An 18,901-nucleotide genomic window follows, 5' to 3' on the forward strand; every position below is an offset into this window, starting at 1 on the left:
AAACCCCATCATAAGTTAATGTAGCACATTAAATGCTTTGTGTTGTGTTCCCCAACCCAGGTGTTAATCACTACACGCTTCTTAAACTGACTTCCTCTGCACTAAGAGGAAGTGCATGATCGCCGTACAGAATACATTCACTTCATGATATTCCTGCTGTCTGAAAATTTAGAATGCTAAGATAAATACTTGATATCATTTTCAGGATGAAATGCATTAAAGCAGGTATTAAACATGCACGGTAGAGTGGTGGTAGTGCTGCTCCATCGCACTAAGGGGTCCCCACTTGTACATTCAGTGTAGAGAACTTTATGGCAGGTGTGACGAGGCTCCAAAAAACTGGATGTATGAATGGGTATCGCACAGGTTTAACTTAAATATTGTGTAAATGTTGGGTTCGTGATCTGGTGGCCGGACACACAAACACAGAATTCAATGGATGTTCTTCTGAGCGGGCTTTCTTTATTGCATACGTACTGTCTCTGTCTGATGTATCAAACCCCCAGTTCCTATCCTTCCTTTTTCTTTCTCCAGATAACCAATCACCACACGATAAACGTCTTTGTGAAATTAAAATAGTTATAAACTTAGACCACGGAGTGTTCAGAATTTAAAAAAAAAATCTTTGTTATACATGTTTAATTATGCCATCCATTCAGGGTTGCGCCCATCCCAGCAAGCATTGTGTACGAGGCAGGAGCAAATCCTGAACGGGGCGTCAGCACATCACAGGATGAATATGAGCAATACATACACTAGCAGGGTCAATAGAGCATAACAAAACCCCACATCCTACATGACTTTGAAAGGAAACTGAAGCATGGCGAGAAAACCCACCAGAAAAACATGCAAATTCAAACCAGGGAAGACCCGGGACCCCCTTGCTGCGAGGCAGCAGTGCAACATCCATGCCACCGTGCCCCCACATGATTAATACATGCTTTAATGCATTTCATCATGAAAATTATATCAATTATTTATCTTAGCATTCTAAAAGTTCAGGGAGCAGGAATATCATGAAGTGAATGTATTGTGTGCTGCCTGTGCCTCCTCTTAGTGCAAGAAGAAGTCCGTTTAAGAAGCACGTAGTGATTAACATGGCTCTGGGAACACTTAACACAACGCATTTAATGTGCTACATAACTTATGACGGGGTTTGAGAAAATCTAGTAAATTAAATATTCATTTTAAGATGAAGTTTAGTTTACGATGTTGTACTTTAATGACAAATTACAAGAATACAGTCACCATGTCGACTTTAATCTTGACAAACTGTGAGAATAAAGTAGGAATGTCGAAAATAAAGTCAACATGTCGTCCGTCACACAATTACACAGTACCCAGGTACATTACACAGTATTGAAAAAAATAAAACAAGTACAACTTGGCTTGCAGTATCATCCAGTAGTATAGAAACAGTATTCACACATTTGAACATAATGGTCCACATCTGATCTTTTAAAACCAAAGTATCTCCAGACAACAGACGTGACTCCTTTTTTCGGCAAAAGTTTGTGTCATCATGTTCAACTTTATTGTCTGCTACAGCATCAGTTTTGGAATGTTCTGTCCATTTTCACTGCGCACTACCTCCACTACTGCATGTACTCCGTTGCATGCCTGTTTAGCGGTTTAGCAGTGAAAAAGATCCACCCTTAAACAGTTTCCCGCTGCGCCATGTTCTGAACATTGCTTAGGCAATTTAAACCACTGTTGCGGTATAAGAAAAATCCATATCATAACAAAAATAAAAAACTGTTTTTGGTATGAACCGGTATACCGCCCAGCACTACCTTGTAGCATATTATTCCTTATGCACACATTTGTATAATAGACTGGCCAGTAGGGACTGGATGATCTTTGGCCTTGGATCCCCTGCAGATTTTGTTTCTGCTTAACTGGAGTTTTTTTTGTTTTTTCTGTCCTTCCAGTCATCTGACCTTATCACTGGACTCATCTTTAAATATTTGCATTATGGTATTATAAGGATGCTACCTTTCTACTAATTACATTCCTGTGTTTTATAAGATTGTATGGATTTTTTTGTTACTTACTCATTAATATTCATACATAATCTTATTTGTTTTTTTTCTTTTCTTGTGACTTTGTTTTGCCATCTTCTAAAGCACTTTAAATTACATTCTTTGAAAATGTGCTATATAAATAAATGTTGTAGTGCAGATATTTGTAATACATCTAGAAAGGTAAAAAAAAACCCAGCAAATAATATATATTTTTTTAATTTTCTGTTAATAATCACACAAATATTCACTTAAATATCACAGGTTGGGATGTCACAAACAGCAATACCACAGAAAAAGTTTTAAATTAGTCTCAGGATTTCCAATAATAATTCTGAAAGTAATTTAGGATAAATGATTTCAACAAAGTTGAAATTGTGTATACAGAGTGTCCATAAAGTCTGCGTGCAATTTAAAATAGTTGTAACTTTGTAAGTATATGTTATAGAAAGAATCTATAAAAAGGATTAGAAAGAAAAAAGACTTACATTTTTTTATTGTTCTTGTTAATTTTCAACATGTCCACCATCATTACTAATACAAAGGGTAATACGATTCTGTAGTTCTCAGAAAACATTTTCAAGCTGATTTTTAGTAATGCCAGCAATCACATCAGTTATCCTAACCTGCAAGTCTTCTAAAGATCGAGGTTTGGTTGAATAAACATTCGTTTTCACATGTCCCCATAAAAAGAAATCCAATGGAGTCAAATCTGGCGAATGTGAAGGCCAAGAAAATGGTCCACCTCTTCCAATCCATCTGTTAGACAAATTTCTACATGAGAAATTCCCTAACATGCAAAGCAAAGTGACAAGGAGCATCTTGTTGAAACACTGTATTCTCTATCAGTCCTAATTGTTCAAGTTGAGGAATAAAGTAATTTTGCAGCATTTCTAAATAGCTATCACCATTAACAACACACCCTTCAAAAAAGAATGGCCCTATGACTCGATTTTTTTCCCAAAGCACACCACACATTAACTTTGCAAGAATCTTTCATGTTGAACAGACTTGTGTGGATTTTCAGTTCCCCAAATACGGCAAAAATAGAACTTCTAAAGACAAAAAATATTAGATACATCAAGCTTTCTAATCCTTTTTACGAATTCTTTCTATCACATACAGTATACTTACAAAGTTACAACTATTTTAAATTGCACACAGACTTTATGGACACCCTGTATATGTGTGTATATATAGATATATATATAGATATTTACATAGATTTATATAGATAGATAATACAGATTATAGACTTATTCATGTGTAATACTTAGAGACATTCAGACTGTCGCTTTTTGGATAATACATAAATCATATCTAACATCTAGAAAGAGTGGCTGTGAAGATATTTGTCAGGTGAAAATCATTTAAGTCTGCCCTTACACTTTCTTCGAGACATAACAAATATGATTATTATGAATGGTACACATAAAAGAATTTTCTTTGGATGCTTTGTTTCATCAAAATGCCATTGAGCTACTCTTTGTACTTTTCTCCTTGCTACATTTAATATATATGTGCATGTGTGTGCTTTTGTATGTAAAAATGCTTGCATGTGTTTCTCCATAAATATGCATATTTTAATTACTAAATTAATGTTTTGCAGACTCTTGCTTAAAGTATCAAAGGAGTTTTACAGCCTACTTCTCCAGCCATCTGTTCCTCCCTTTGACATTTTCAAAAGTCCATTTTCAGAGAGGGCAGGAGTGCACCTGAGTGTCACAAAGCACGTCCTCGGCCGGTCGTCTGTGGCGCACATTGAGAGCCCAGCTGCTGTCCTCTCTGCCTGCCTTAATGAGCTCGCTCAAGTAAGTGGACAAGTGTTTTTTTTTTTTTTTCCCTGACAGTTGCCATAGTAACAGAGCATGCGGCATCAAGCAGGTGTCAGCAGAGTTTCCATCAGAATGAATCGGCTCAGGGCCCATCATCTGCTAGAAGTATCTTGTAGAGCAGGCACAGAGGTGGATAAAGGAGGAGGCATGTAAACATGCTATTGCCACTCTCCGCAAAATGACTCATCAGGTCATGCTAAGGACATATAACACACTTGGCAGAGTCAAAAATCTCTTGCTTTGGTGTCTGAGAAAGAGCAAGTAAATGTCAGAATAGGAATTCCTGAATGTTCTTGAAAAAGGTTTCCATTAAACTGCATTTGTGTGAGAACGATTTCTAAATGTATTTATGATTTGATATAATTTAAAATGGACTCAGAAAATAATTTTTAATCAGAGCATTAAGTGTCTAAACTGATAAATAATAATTATATGTATATACAAGTTGTTGTATTTCTAAACTCTTCATCAGAGGAAGATGTCCATCCTTTCGTTATCAAATCTGCCTAAACATGTCCAAGGTAGCAGGTATATACTTATTAGACAACATGGGGCATCCCATTTAATGCTGATTATTTAACAGCAAGGCAAAATTAATTCAAGGGAAAAAGTGAAAGTTTAACCTCCATCTGTATTACTTTATCACAGCTTGTCCTGCCATAAAAAGTATTAATATTTATATTAATCACATTTATTTAGTATCCTTCATTTTGTTATCACATAAGTCCTTTTGAGATGAAAAATCTATAACAAAGTGGCATCAGTACTGTTAATGAGACATTATCAAATTAGCTAAAAAAATTCAAAATTAATAGTACAATACAAAAAAGTTTAATCATAGTTTAAACCCTATTCTACCATCAACATGCACAATAGGTAAAGGCTGATTTCCAAGTATTTTTTTAATAAAATCTATGAGATGGAATGAAATATCTGTAGTTTCGCACTACAGATGGAAAGTAAACTACTAAATTAATTTCTCAAGGGTCATATCAAAAGTAGTGAACATATCTATCTATATAAAATGCTAAGAGTTGTTTGTTTGATGCAGCGTGACTCATGATTTGAACTTCCTGCTCAAGATGGCCCTGAAATTTGGCTTTGCGTCCTTCTCATTGCCAGTAAAAAACTACTGATAGAACTTGCCTGACAGCAGCAGCAAAACTGGAACAAAAATTACAGCTGAATGAGGACACCTCGTGTCCAGTACAAAAACTGAATGGAAGTGCAGGCACGACGTAGCTGAGGTTCAACCTACGAACTTCATCCCAAAACACAGTGATATACAACATCAGACTGAGAACAGGGGGGTATTTTTCGTACGTGGATTAGTCGTTTAGCCGGATTTAATTGTTGACGATTTGGCCTGATCCTGGATCTCTCAATTTTTCGAAACACTTGCTGGAACTGTTGTCATAGCAACACATCCCAATCCTCAAACCTGCTCGGAGCAGGTTTGTTCGATGTAAACAAGGATTAGCTCCCACACGTAATCAGTGTCCGTGCGTGGAATTCATTCAGTCATGGCTTCGCCGTTCATGAATGAGCGACCAATTGATATTGGTGTGCAAATTATAAGAAGAGAATTTCATATAGAAAGGTGTTTGCGCGATCGGCAAGATCCTTTATTGCTCTTGGAGGAAATTCTTTTCGAAAGATACCGCTTTAGCCGAGGGGGAATATTGTACCTCAAAAATTTATTAGCACCTTATATTCGAAGTCAAACTAGGCGAAGTCGGGCTGTCACAACCACACAGACAGTATGCATTGCTTTAAGGTTTTTTACAAGCGGCACTTTTTTATATACTGTAGGCGATGCGGAAAATCTAACTAAAAGTGCAGTTTGCCAGGCAATTCGTAAAGTCTGTTTGGCTCTGAAATATTTCCTTCGGGTTTTCATAGTTTTTCCTGGACACCTGCGTGTACAGACAATAAAAGAGGCGTTTCATGCCATTGCAGGTAGGTAATACACAGGCTAAAACACCCACAGTTCCATGAAGAATCTCAATCAGCCTAACATTCTCATTACCAGGGTTTCCAAATGTGATTGGGGCACATGGGACTGATCAGAGTGGAGTTTGATCAAACGTTATTTGGAAAATGTACCTCTCCTCCTGATGAATAATCAGACACAGTGTCTTCATCAAATATTTAACCTTCGTCAATATCTCGTTGGTCAGACACAGGTTCAAGGGATATGACATTCCCTGCAACTGACCCAACAAAAAAGAGGGCTATATGGAACATACCTTTGGCACACATGGAGGACAAATATATGCAATGACCATCCTTTACCTGAAATGAAGTGACCACTGCATCCTGCCACTGGTTCTGAGGAGGAGCTTCCCCCTGGAATGCCCTCAGAAACAGGGTGATGGGCATTTTGCTAGAGAGCCAACTCTTCTGCAGGGGTTAGGTCTGGACCGCGTGGACCTCCAGCTGTTTTTTGCTTGTCTGCCTTCTTATTAGCTTTAAAATTAATGTTTTTTATATTATATATGATTATTTATGTCAACAATTCTTTAAATAGTTATATACCAATATTTACCAGTTTGAAGTGTATTCTTGTACTTCACTTTAACCTGTTCCCATGTTCTCCTTGTGCTCACGTTTGATCTGGAATTATGACATATTAAATAATAATTAATCTGACACATAGGAAATGAAACGCTGCATTCAGTAAGTACAATGCACACTACTTAGCATTTAATTTGTCGGCCACTTTTTGCCAGCCGTCTTTTCTGGTCTGGGCTGCTTTTGCAGAGTTACCCCTTGTGCATAGTAAATCTTCAAATTCTTCATGTCCTTTGAATAAAAGGTCTTGCGGCGCGTGTGTGAAAAAAAAATGCGCCCGTTCTTTCGTCATTTAGTTACAGCCTATCAAAGACTTACTGATCATGTTTTCTAGACTCAATATATATGGGCTTTTCACTCAGCACAGGCGCGCGCATTCATCTTGGATGATTAGATCCAGCTAGCTAGACTAAACTACTACACGGCTGCATTTGAAAAACCGACCTATCCCGGATGAGTGTCACCGGCATTAACTTATCCAAGATGAGGCACCTGATCTCGGATGATTTAAGTGACGTACAAAAAATACCCCCCAGGAACTTCATGAGGTATAAGACATAAACTTACACTCTGCTCACAAAATGAAATCATACACACTGCTTTGACCATGAAAAGCAGTATAATCCCTGTCCTTGGGTCACTGTCGGCCACAATGAGACAACACACTGCATCACAAACCAAATCAGAAAACCAGCCAAGAATTGCAAGTATAGACTAATGACACATAAACAGTATAAACACCTCCATATTTTTTGCATTCATGAGAGCCTCTATTAAATATCTACCATTAATGGTGCAAAGTTTGTCTCACAAAAAAGTGGTACACACATAAGAGGAACTACAACTGCAGCTGTCGCAGACAGTTTTCACACAATTCACATGCCAGTGACATCCACTTCAACTGTGGGACACAAAGTACAGGCCAGGCAAAACAAACACTGCAAACCTCGGCGCAGAGGATTTCACTCATGCAAACAGCCTTATGCCCAAGCCTTTAAAAATTTAAAAGGCAAGTTGAATCAAATTTTTTCATATCACAGCACTCGACACTCCAACATTGGATCCTCATGCTTTTCAAGATCTCCATCACCACTTTTATTTAAAGCGCTTAAGCAAATGGCTTCATGCTCTCGAAATACAAATATCTCTCCTACTTTGCTTAGAAAAGTACAAGATTACATTAATGCTACCAGCCCTTTACACTCAAATCTTTACAATTAGAAAGCAAGTCCAAGAAGAAGATGACAATCTTCCAGCACTGACAAATGTGCAAGTGAAAAAGTGCTTCCTTACCTCTTTTACACAAGACTAACACCATTGTAACACATAGTACCTTAGTCTTTTTTAGCTTTTCTGTTTCATCACAGTCTTGCATTAGTTCATCTTTGTCTTTTCCATGCTCTTTTCTATTTTTCAATACAACATTTCTTTCATTTTGGATTTCTAAATTATGCCACCTCTGTCTGTTTTCCATTCTCTTTTATTTGAGAACCAAAGGTACGCATATACAGCTTCAACAGCTCCTTATCTTTGCCATCTATGCCAGCGTTTATTGCTAATTCCCCAGTACGTGATGCCTAAAAAATTCATAATCAAGTTGGTTGTATTAAAAATTTATAATCAAGTCGATCATTATATTAGTGGACTTCACTCCTTTTTGTGGCATGTTCAACTAATTAATTTTACAATTCAGTTATGTATTATCAGTGTATTATCATGTATTGTGTATTATCATGTAAGTATTATCGTTATTCTGTTATGTATCAGTCATCAGTTTTTTGATAAGTGAACAATCTAAACATTTCTGCCATCATTGTAGAGGTGCAATAAAACTAATCAGCACAAGCAGATGGTAGCCCAAGGTGACTGTTCCCATACTGTAATATGGATGGAGAAGTTCCCAGCCATTCATCTTTTTCTTCTTCTTCTTCCTGTTCATCCATGTGCTTGATCAACCTTCTCCATACAGTTCAGTCCTGCACCTCCTTCAGATCTTCTTTTAACTTATCCTCCCCCAAAACAAAGATGAGCAATTTAGGGCAGCCCATTCTGATATTTTTGTTACACAATGTGTGACAGAGATTTTGAAGCATTAGCATATAACCAGTAACAAGTAACGGTTTATCTCTGGTTACAAAATTTCGACTATTATGCATCACTCAGCATCACAGAAGACAGTTCTCATAATGTTGTTTTCAGTTTCTTTTTGTTGAGCTATGTTGCGAGATACTATTCCAAGTTTTGTTGTGATTTCTTCAACCTTTATTATGCCATAAGAAAGTCATCCTCTTTGAGAACATACCATTCCAAGGAAAATGTATTTTCAGAAATGTTGTGCTGTTCCATCAACAAGCATGGCAGCCAGAAGGCTCAGACTCATTTGTGTGTTATACATCATAGTTTTTCCTCGACTGCATGATACCCTATTTCAATTTCCACTACCATTTCTATGAATATCACTTATTAACCTGATGAAGTTAATCCTTCTTTCTTGCTGCTGTTTTTCAAGGCAGTTTGTGGATGACTACTTTTGGGCTAAATGGTGATGTCAGTGTCTCCATCTATAAAGTGCTTTTCAAGTTGTCTGATCCTACTAGCATTCATGCAAGCATTTCCATGGGCACATTGGATTTGTGTGTGCATGTCAGGCTGTAAATATTTTCTCTCACATTGTCAAAACAATATGCTCTTGTTAGCCATTTTCTCACACTGAGCCACAAACACATAATTATTGCAGGTGACAGTATTTTTCTTTCAGTTGTGAGCTGATGGATGGAGCTCTAAGTTACAATATCATGCATTTGAATATTGCCAGTTATTAAGTAACCCTAATATGTTAATTTATTATGGAAATCTCACATTTGCATTTTTGTTCTTAAAAAACACCAGTAGCAGAACACTGTATAGCACAATGTAGTGAATTTAAAAAGTAAAACAAAACAGATGGTAAGCAAAAGTTATTTTATTGGTTGAGGTCACTTGTTAGAGAGCCTCTGCTGAACAGAGTTTTTTTAAATCAACTTTAATAAGAGTTAGTGATCTTGAAAAAATAAGTTTATTATTTTCATTTAATACAAGTGTAAGAGTATTAAAGAATTAAATGTGTATTACATGTCATGGAGATCATCTTTCAAATAGGAAGTACTAAACAAAGTTTCATCAGCATATAAATGAATTTTAGAGTTTTTAATATTGAGATCAGGTTCATTTATAGAGAGGTGCTTATGGGACTGCCTTAGTGACCTCGTGGGAAGCAGACTTTCTCTGTTAACATTTACACATTGAATTCTGTCAGAAAGACAATCACAAAACCATTCATTTACTTTGCTATGGGGCCCTACACTTTGACTCTGTCTCATTCTCTTCTCGTGGTGTTCTGTATGCAGATGTATTCATAATTCACATATCAAATGTCACCTCTTACAGGGCCGAGAATCTCTCCTCTATTCGGCTGTCAAGAAGCAGCTTTGATTTTTTTTCCAGAGTTTTGAAGGGAAATGCATCAATTTTGGTGACATGGACAGTGCAGAATTGATTTCTGCCAAACCAGTTCCTGTGAAAATGACTTTTGTAAATTGTGAAAGACTTGCTTCTATGCTCAGGCTAGATTTATAAAGTTTCACAGCTTGGAAACTTTTGTGATAACATAATTCCTTTATATTTACTTGTATGTAGTCAGAGTATACAATTGTTACTGACTTAAACTACAGATAATTATATATAAGGTAGTTGCCATACTAGTTAGGAAGAAGATGCTTGAAAAAGTTGTGCAGCCATTTTAGTCTTGTATTCTGCAAGTATTCCAGTTTCCTCCCACATCCTGAAAAGGTGCTATTCAATGAATTGGTGACTCGACGTGAGTGTGTGTCGGTGTGTGCAATGGGCTGACATTATGACCAGGTTGGTTCCTGCCTTACACTTTATGCTGCTAAAATAGGCTCTAAACTTGCTCTAATGGAATAAATAGGTTCAGACTGATTGAAGAGTGTAAACCAGAATTCCAATAAGAAAGGTACAAGATGGTCATTAAATCTAAACAGAAACACCTTTCACTGCACTTCAATTCTGTTGATGGCCATTGTCCAGAAAAATGTCTTGTGCTCACTTTTGATTTTGAAATCACCATCTCTCTATATTGGTCTATGAAGAAGCAAAACAAAATGCTTGAAAACTGCAAGAAGCCAAGAAATAGGAGCTTGTAAGTGAACTGCAATATGAAGAAGGAACATGAAATGTGTTTAGGATTGCAAAGCAGATGACAAAAGAAAGAGGATGTGGTAGGTGGGAACTACTGGAAAAATGCTGAAGGGAATGTCATGATTGATAGTAATGGGAATAAGGATACCTGGAACCTGGAAGTACAGTATATGGAGAAGATGCTGAATGAGGAGAGCAAATAGAATAATGGTGTTCTATGTGAAAAAATAAAAGGACTGAGCTGTACATTTTTGAAAAAGGAGAATGGAAAAGTGCTGAAAAAGATGAAGAAAGATAAACCTATAACAAATGATAACAGTAACTAACACACATGAAGACAATGTCTACTGCACACTGAGGGCACATAGCTTTGTTTTAAATCACCATATATGTGACTAGCAGTGCATTCTTTGTAAACAAAAAGGTGGCAGAATGCATACCCTTGTTTGGATCGAGTTTGATGTACTGTGAAGGTATAGAGTTGCTGACAGTCCTAGCGCTAGATGTTTTGTTTAATTGGTGAGAAAACCTAATGTTTAAAATTTGAAATTGACAAATCGTCAAGTATAATAATAATTATTTACATTTATATAATGCTTTACTCACTGCTCAAAGCGCTATGCAAACTTACTTGCAGGGAGGACCCAGGACACCAACCTAATTATTGCAAGGCAGTGGTGCTACTATTATGCCACTTGCATAGGTGTACCGTACTGCATAATATTGTGCTTCAGGTCAGGTCAGTATGGGGAGCATGCACTGGTACAGTCATGTTGCCACACCTGCCACATGACGAAACAGCTCAGGATCCTGGTTGGCAATCTCCCAGGCAAACACCCGGTCCAGTACCACCCCTGGAAATAACCGTCTATCTGCTGCAACCAGGTGTTATGTGGGGATCCCCTTGGCCTGGTCCAGCCGCTCGGGTCCACAACAATCAGGATCCTGTGAGCCAGATCACCCTTGGGGAATTAAAGAGACACAGTACCGAAGGAGTCCAGTCTTCATCTCAGATCACTGGATAGGGTCCATGTCTTGAAACCAGGACTATAAAAACTTGGACCTTTGTCCTTTTGAAGAAATATTGGGGGTGCCACACACCCCTTTCCAGCGACCTCATGACCGCCCCATGCTATCCCAATCCATCTACTGACTTCATAGGAAGAGTCGCAATACAATACAATACAATTTATTTTTGTATTGCCCAAACTCATACAAGAAGTGCTGCAATGGGATTTGACAGGCCCTGCCTCTTGACAGCCCTCCAGCCTTGAGTCTCTAAGAAGACAAGGAAAAATTCCCAAAAAAAACCCTTTTAGGGAAAAAAAAAATGGAACAAGCCTTGGGAAAGGATGTTCAAAAAGAGACCCCTTTCCAGGTAGGTTGGGTGTGCAGTGGGTATCAAAAAGAAGGGGGTCAATACAATACAATACACAGAACAAATCCTCAATATAGTATAAAAATATTACAAGTATGGAGCAGAATTCAACAGGAGATTATATCACATAATATGATTTGGAATTGTTTAGAATCCTGGAGACCTCGGCCATCAAGCTGCCTCCCCCATTTGGCCATTCTACAGCTGAAACAGCACTGGGCCAGCCAATCCGATGAAAAGGACTCCTCTACCCCATGATTCCTGTGATCCTCCATCAGGGATGACTTTACCTTAGGCAGGCAAACAACTACACATTTGAGTACTGAGAAGAGAAACAGAATAGGTGAGGGTTATTAACAAATTATAACTATCATGTTACTTATGTTTTAGTGCTAATGACCAACAACAGAGATGCAGTCTGTACAGTTAATCAGCAGCTCTAGTCAGGGTGTGTTAAACTGAAGTAGTGTGTCTTCAGCCGGGATTTAAAAGCTGAGACCGAAGGAGCATCTCTTATAGCAGCAGGCAGACCATTCCACAGTTTAGGGGCCCTGTAATTAAAAGCTCAACCTCCCACTGTTATTTTATTAATTTTTGGAATCATAAGCAGCCCAGCATCTTGAGATCTTAATGTGCGCTGTGGTTTGTAAGTCATGATAAGTTCAGACAAGTAAGCCAGACCTTGGCCATTCAATGCTTTATATGTTAAAAGGATGATTTTGAAATTTGCCCTAAACTTAACCAGGAGCTAGTGTAAGGATTTAAAAACTGGAGTTGTGTTTTCGTATTTTCTTGTTCTTGTAATAATTCTTGCAGCAGTATTTTGGATTAACTGGAGGGTGTATAAAGAACAGTTTGAATAGCCAGTGAACACAGCATTGCAGCAGTCAATCCTACTAGAAATAAATGCAGGAATTAATTTCAGAATCCGCTTTATTTAGAAAGCACCTTAATTTCCCAACATTTTTAAGATGGAAGAAACATTATTTGGAGAACTTTATAATATGTGCTTTGTGACATGCTAGAGTCAAAGATAACTCCTAGATTGCGGGCTGATTCATTAAAATTAATGGTGATTCCAACTGAGTTAAATGATGACAAAATATTGTTGTGATCAGTGTCATTCCCTCCAACAATTAACATCTCTGTTTTATCTGTGTTTAAAGACAAGTAGTTCTCATCCATCCACTCTTTTAATTCACTAACACAACTAATTAAAGACAACATCGGAGAAACTTCATTTGATCTAAATGAAAGGTATAGCTAGGTGTCATCAAGAGACATAAATGTCGCTGCCGAGGTGAGAAAACCTCTCAACAAGGTCGGCATTCCCTCTGCAGACGGACACACTGCTGATGGCTGTGCCCAAGAGGTCATTTAAGGCCTGGATCTTGTTTTTTATCCAGGACACTTGCAAGCCCAGACACTCAGACTCCTCACTCAGTCTCTCAAGAGCCCCTATCAGAACCTCCATTGACTCTGCAAAGATCATAGCATCGTCTGCAAAATCAAGGTCAGTGAATCTTTCTTCACTAACAGATGCTCTCACTGGATTAACAATTAAATTCATTTGTGAAAGCCCATGTTCACACTCACTTCACATAACTAGAATACAACTATGACTCTGCACACAATTGATTATAGAATCATTTAATATTTATTCAATGCCCCGACCAGCCATCACAGCCAAGGTGCTGGTACCACTACTTCTAGACACACAACATTGCGCTACACTGTGGTTTGAATATGCAAGGCTACATGGAGTTTTGCATTCATGATCTGTACTACTGTAGGAATTTATGTAGGATTTTCTGAAGGCTCACAAAATGTTTTTTTTTTTTTTGTTATTTCTCTGCATTTCTGGTGGGACCACGGGCTGGGTCACTAGGAGGTTGCTTCTGTCAACCGGGCCATCATTTAAATAAGCCAGATCTATGAGAATAAGACATGGCTGATGAGGGTGGAACGTAAAGCAAAGTTATAAAGAACAGAGATGAGAAGGATCAGTTGGATATGATGAGTGTCATAGAGTGAGAGGAAGATGAATTTTGATTCAAGGGAACGGCTTAGAGTGGAGGTGCTGTAATGCAGAGAAAAAGACCAAAGTGGCTTGATCATATGAATCAAAAGGCAGAGTAGACATGTTGTGGCTAGCGGCCTCCTCCGGACCATGAGGGGGCAGCCTCCCTGGTTGGTATGGGGACCATGGGAAAAGAGCATGGAAGCTCAACCCTATAGGGGCCCGTGGTCACCGCCAGGGAGCGCCCGGATGTCTGAAGAGCCCCTGGACATCAGCACAGGAAAACCAGGGACACCCGGGTGCACTTCCGCCACACCAGGAAGTGCCAGTGGAAGTTCATCGGGAGGCACCTGGAGCACATCCGGGTGAACATGAAAGGGGCCGCCTCCCTCCATTCAATGGCTGGAGTCGGGTGGAAGTGGACGTAGCTCGGAGGAGAGAAGTGGAGGCAGCGAAGATTGTGATAGAGGCCTGGACTAAGGGTGATTGGTGCAGGGGCACTGGGTTGTGCGTACACAGTTGCAAATAGAAAATGTACAATAAACGTGTGTTTGGGTTTAAACCATTGGTGTCCGGGCTGCTTTCCACAATGTATAAATCAACTGCTAAAATGAAATGTATTTTGAGATCCTTGAACATTTTATTTCTTGCATGTTTTACCTGAACTGATGCAGTACTCAATTTTAATAGTAAAGTGACTTTTTTTTGTACTGTTTTTATGTAAATATTGGTATACACTTTGGATTGGAACCAAGCGTGAAATCTGAGGCTCTGTTTTGTACCTGCTCTGAATTTGGCACCTGTGAAGTTACTGATAGTTTTGAGCTTGCATTGTCATGTAGAAAAAAAAACCTGTACTTGGAAAAACTATTGCTCATCGTACCATTTTTAAAAACTTACTTTAGTTGTTTAGATTTGTGTTATTTTGTGTAAAATTTGCTTTTTATGCAGAAACAAGTAACAAGTGTACCACAATTCAACTTAAGTCAGCAACAAGGAGGTCTAAGGCCTCAGTCATAAACAGGACGCTGTTTCAACTGAAGTTACCTGAAAGATATATAAAATACTTCTGTTCCCCACAGTTCTTTTCTTTCGGTTTGTTTTTGTGCTCATTTAATTTTGTAAAGATTATTTTGGCTTTCCTCTTTGGAGACATTTTACAGCTATGTCAATAACAATTTGGTTTGGGAATAGTCTGCAATAGTTCATTCTGCTCATCTCTCTTAAGATATTTTACATTTGGAATTCTTCTGGTAATGATTTTAGCTTTGATGTTTCCATTAACAATTCCTTGTTAATTCTGGTATAATTTAATCTCCGCTAGTATGTTTTGCTTCCATTTCTGTTATAATATATTTGTTATGGCGTGTAGAGTGTTGATGGTGATTATGAGTGATAAAGGACAAGAATGAATTAATTGAATGCTAAGAATCATGGTCATCAGGGAAAGCGAGGGTCAAAAATACCAGGAAGCAAAACAAAACAATGAAACCAGAACTCAAGGGCAAGAAAAAATCAAACATGGAAGAGAATAGAGTTAAAATCTTATTAAAATCTGTCAATGAGCTAACTAGCACTAAAGAACGAGTGGTCCTCCCAGGAGTAACCTGAATGTGTGAAAACTGCCATATTTATGCAAAATGTTCCATGAAGTCACAAGAATGACAAAATGGTCATATGACAAGTATCAAGGTATTGCGTAAATGATGAAAATCAAGATGGTAAAAAAAAATATAATATAAAAGATCACCAGAATAAAATTCTATATGTGCAAATCTTTATTAACACAAAATATATGCATAGAAATGTATATATATTACATTCTTTCACTATTTGTATAACTGTTAATGTCTAGGTTTTGGAGGAAGTTGTTTGTTTAATTAATCTCTATTACAGGGGTATTCAGTTAGATTTTTCATTGGGCCAAATTGTCACACGGCTTTTGCCAGTGGGCCAAATATTTCCCTGTATTTCTTGTATTGTACCATTAATACAAAGCACCACTGCATTTTCAACATTTTTATTTAAATGAGTCAAATGGCATTAGAATTAACCGCTGGCTTCTAGTGCAAATAATAAAAACTGCAAAACATAGCCAGCTTTAGTTTTAACAGAAATCTGAGTCACAAACTCACAGTGACAGTATTTGCTTTTTGCTTAAATAAAATAAAGCCTAGAAAACAATAATTACAATTTCTTTTTGTGCAAATAAGAGCAAATATCACAGTCACAAACTCACATAAACAGTAATAGCAATATCATATTGTGCAAATAAGAACAAACATAACTTTGAATGAAATCACAAACTTAAACTGCTGGCTTTTAAAGCATATAAAAGGAAACAAAAGTGTGTCTAGTCTTCATACTACAGGACATTTTGATCTATCTCAAATGAGAAAAGTGACACTTCATTGACTGGGCAAGATGAGAAATGTTAGGTTCATATGGGGTGACAGCAATCCACAAACAATGATGCAGATGCTCATTTGTCAAGGAGATCCGATGGTCTGTTTTTATGGCATTCATGTGAGAGAAGGATGAATCACATGTATATGTTGATCCTAACATTGTTAACACACACATGGCCAATTTTTTCATGTTTGGGAACATCTCTGGGACAATGTGCTTTGTCCAAAGCTCTGTGCAGCCTTTTTCCTGAAGGACATCCTTTAATTCACATGATGCTTGCATTTCAATCATTTCAAGTTGCAGGGGACCTTCATCAATGCCATGCAACTTTAGGAACTCTGCTGCTTTGGGGGAAGTATTGGGTGTGCTGGTGAAAGGGTACCTCACAACATGCAGCAACTCTTTGGGAATGTCAAAGTCATTGAATCTCTGTGCAAAGTTGTGTTTCAAATGGTCCAGAAAGTCTGACATGACCTTTGTGACTTTACCACTTTGTGATGACTTGATGAAGCCACTGAGGGTTGGAAAGTGCAGCAGTCTGCTACTGAGATCAGATGAAAAAATATCCAGTTTATTTTGAAAAGCAGTTAGCCTTTCAACCACATCAGTAACTGTTTTATCTCTCCCCTGAAGTCCCAGGTTAAGTACATTCAAATGATGAAGGATATCACATAAAAAACACATCTCAGACACAAATTCATCATCCAACATGTTGGTCAGAAATGTTTCAGCCTTTCTGTGCTTGCATTCACGAAGGAAAGTGATGATTTCTTTCCTCAGTTCACAGACTCTCATGAATGAGTTTCCCTGGCTTAACCACCTCACATTGTTATGCAAAAGTAGGTCAACATGCTCAGCTGACATATCAGCAAGAAGTTTGCGAAACAGTCTGTGTTGGAGACTAGATGTTGATCTGATAAAGTTAATTGTAGCCATAACAGAATCCATTGTGTTTTTCAACTCACCACTTAATTGTGGGCAAAGGACACTCTGATGGATGAGGCAGTGCAGCGACTTCATTTTTGGCGCAAGTGCAGACAGCCGTGCAGACAGTCCTTTGATCTTCTCTGCCATCGAGGGTGCACCATCTGTAACAAGCAGGTTGATACGCTCCAAGTCCAGTCCGTTCTCTTGAAAAAAATCAACAATCTTCTGGAAGAGTATTTCTCCTGTTGTTTTCCCTTCCAGTGGTATTAATCCCAATATGTCCTCTTTGAAACAGTGACCACCGAAAAATCGCACAAACATACAAAGTTGAGCTACATCCAAGTTGTCTGTTGATTCATCCACAGCCAGGGATATGAAATCAGCCTTCCTCAGTTGATTAAGAAGAGTGTCAAAAACATCCGTAGCTAAAACGTCCACCCTTCTCGCAGCTGTTGTATCGGACAGTGGGATTGATTTAATCGAAGATATAACTTGCTCTTTCACTTTTTCATCTGTTACCACCTCCTCGACAGCAGCTTGTATGCATTCTTTTACTGTTTCAGAATTTGTAAATGGTCTTTTATTTTTAGTCAGTATCCATGCAATTCGGAGAGATGCTGTTGTAGCTTTCTGCTGCAAAGTGCAGGTTCGGGTGAAAACCACACAACTTCGCTGGTAGTTTTGAGTCAGTGTCTTTATTTTTGTCTGTCGAGCCTCTGAGCCCGGGGGATATTCATTATCAAAGTTAGTGTGAGTCGTCTTGAAGTGCCTCTGCACATTGTATTCTTTATTTACCGAGCAAATGACAAGACAGACAAGGCACGTGGGTTTTCCCTCAGCATTTTGTATGTGTGCATACTTATCAGTCCACTCGTTGTTAAATTTTCTATTTTCGCTGTCAACCTTACGTCTCTTCTCTTTTGAATGTGGCATGTTCCCGCTGTTTTAAACTGTCATAAACTTTCCATCAAGAGCGTAAACAGCTGCACGACGTCCCGTAAAATGTCGCAAAATGTTATAAACTGTCGCACTTACAGATAAGTCGCAGCTATTTAATAAATAATTTATTAAGAGGTATGTAGTCCAAAGACATGCTGGTTAGGTGGATTGGCGATTCTAAATTGGCCCTAGTGTGTGCTTGGTGTGTGGGTGTGTTTGTGTGTGTCCTGCGGTGGGTTGGCACCCTGCCTGGGATTGGTTCCTGCCTTGTGCCCTGTGTTGGCTGGGATTGGCTCCAGCAGACCCCCGTGACCCTGTGTTCGGATTCAGCGGGTTGGAAAATGGATGGATGGTATGTAGTCAGTGGGCCGGTCCAAAATGACTGATGGGCCGGTTCTGGCCCGTGGGCCGCCTATTGAATAGGGCTGCTCTATTAATTTAGCTTCCATTTCTGTTTAAAATGATTAATTATTTACCATTGTTTTCAGTTACTTAGTGTATTATTATAATAATTTCAATTATCTGTTAAGTTTTGGGCTTTGGCCTTTCCATGTAGGGAGTTATGCACAGTATAGCTCCACCTTTATGTACTAGATGGCAT

General features: G+C 38.3%; 1 protein-coding gene across 1 annotated transcript; it reads right to left on the minus strand.

Moving 5' to 3' along the window:
• Positions 1–16,407: 16,407 nt before the first annotated feature.
• On the minus strand, positions 16,408–18,294 carry LOC114645563 (SCAN domain-containing protein 3-like). Its single transcript, XM_028793403.1, has one exon. The coding sequence runs from the start codon at positions 18,292–18,294 to the stop codon at positions 16,408–16,410; it is 1,887 nt and encodes a 628-aa protein (XP_028649236.1).
• Positions 18,295–18,901: the final 607 nt, after the last annotated feature.

Source organism: Erpetoichthys calabaricus, chromosome 2 (assembly GCF_900747795.2).
Source record: "Erpetoichthys calabaricus chromosome 2, fErpCal1.3, whole genome shotgun sequence".
Taxonomy (NCBI): Eukaryota; Metazoa; Chordata; class Cladistia; order Polypteriformes; family Polypteridae; genus Erpetoichthys; species Erpetoichthys calabaricus.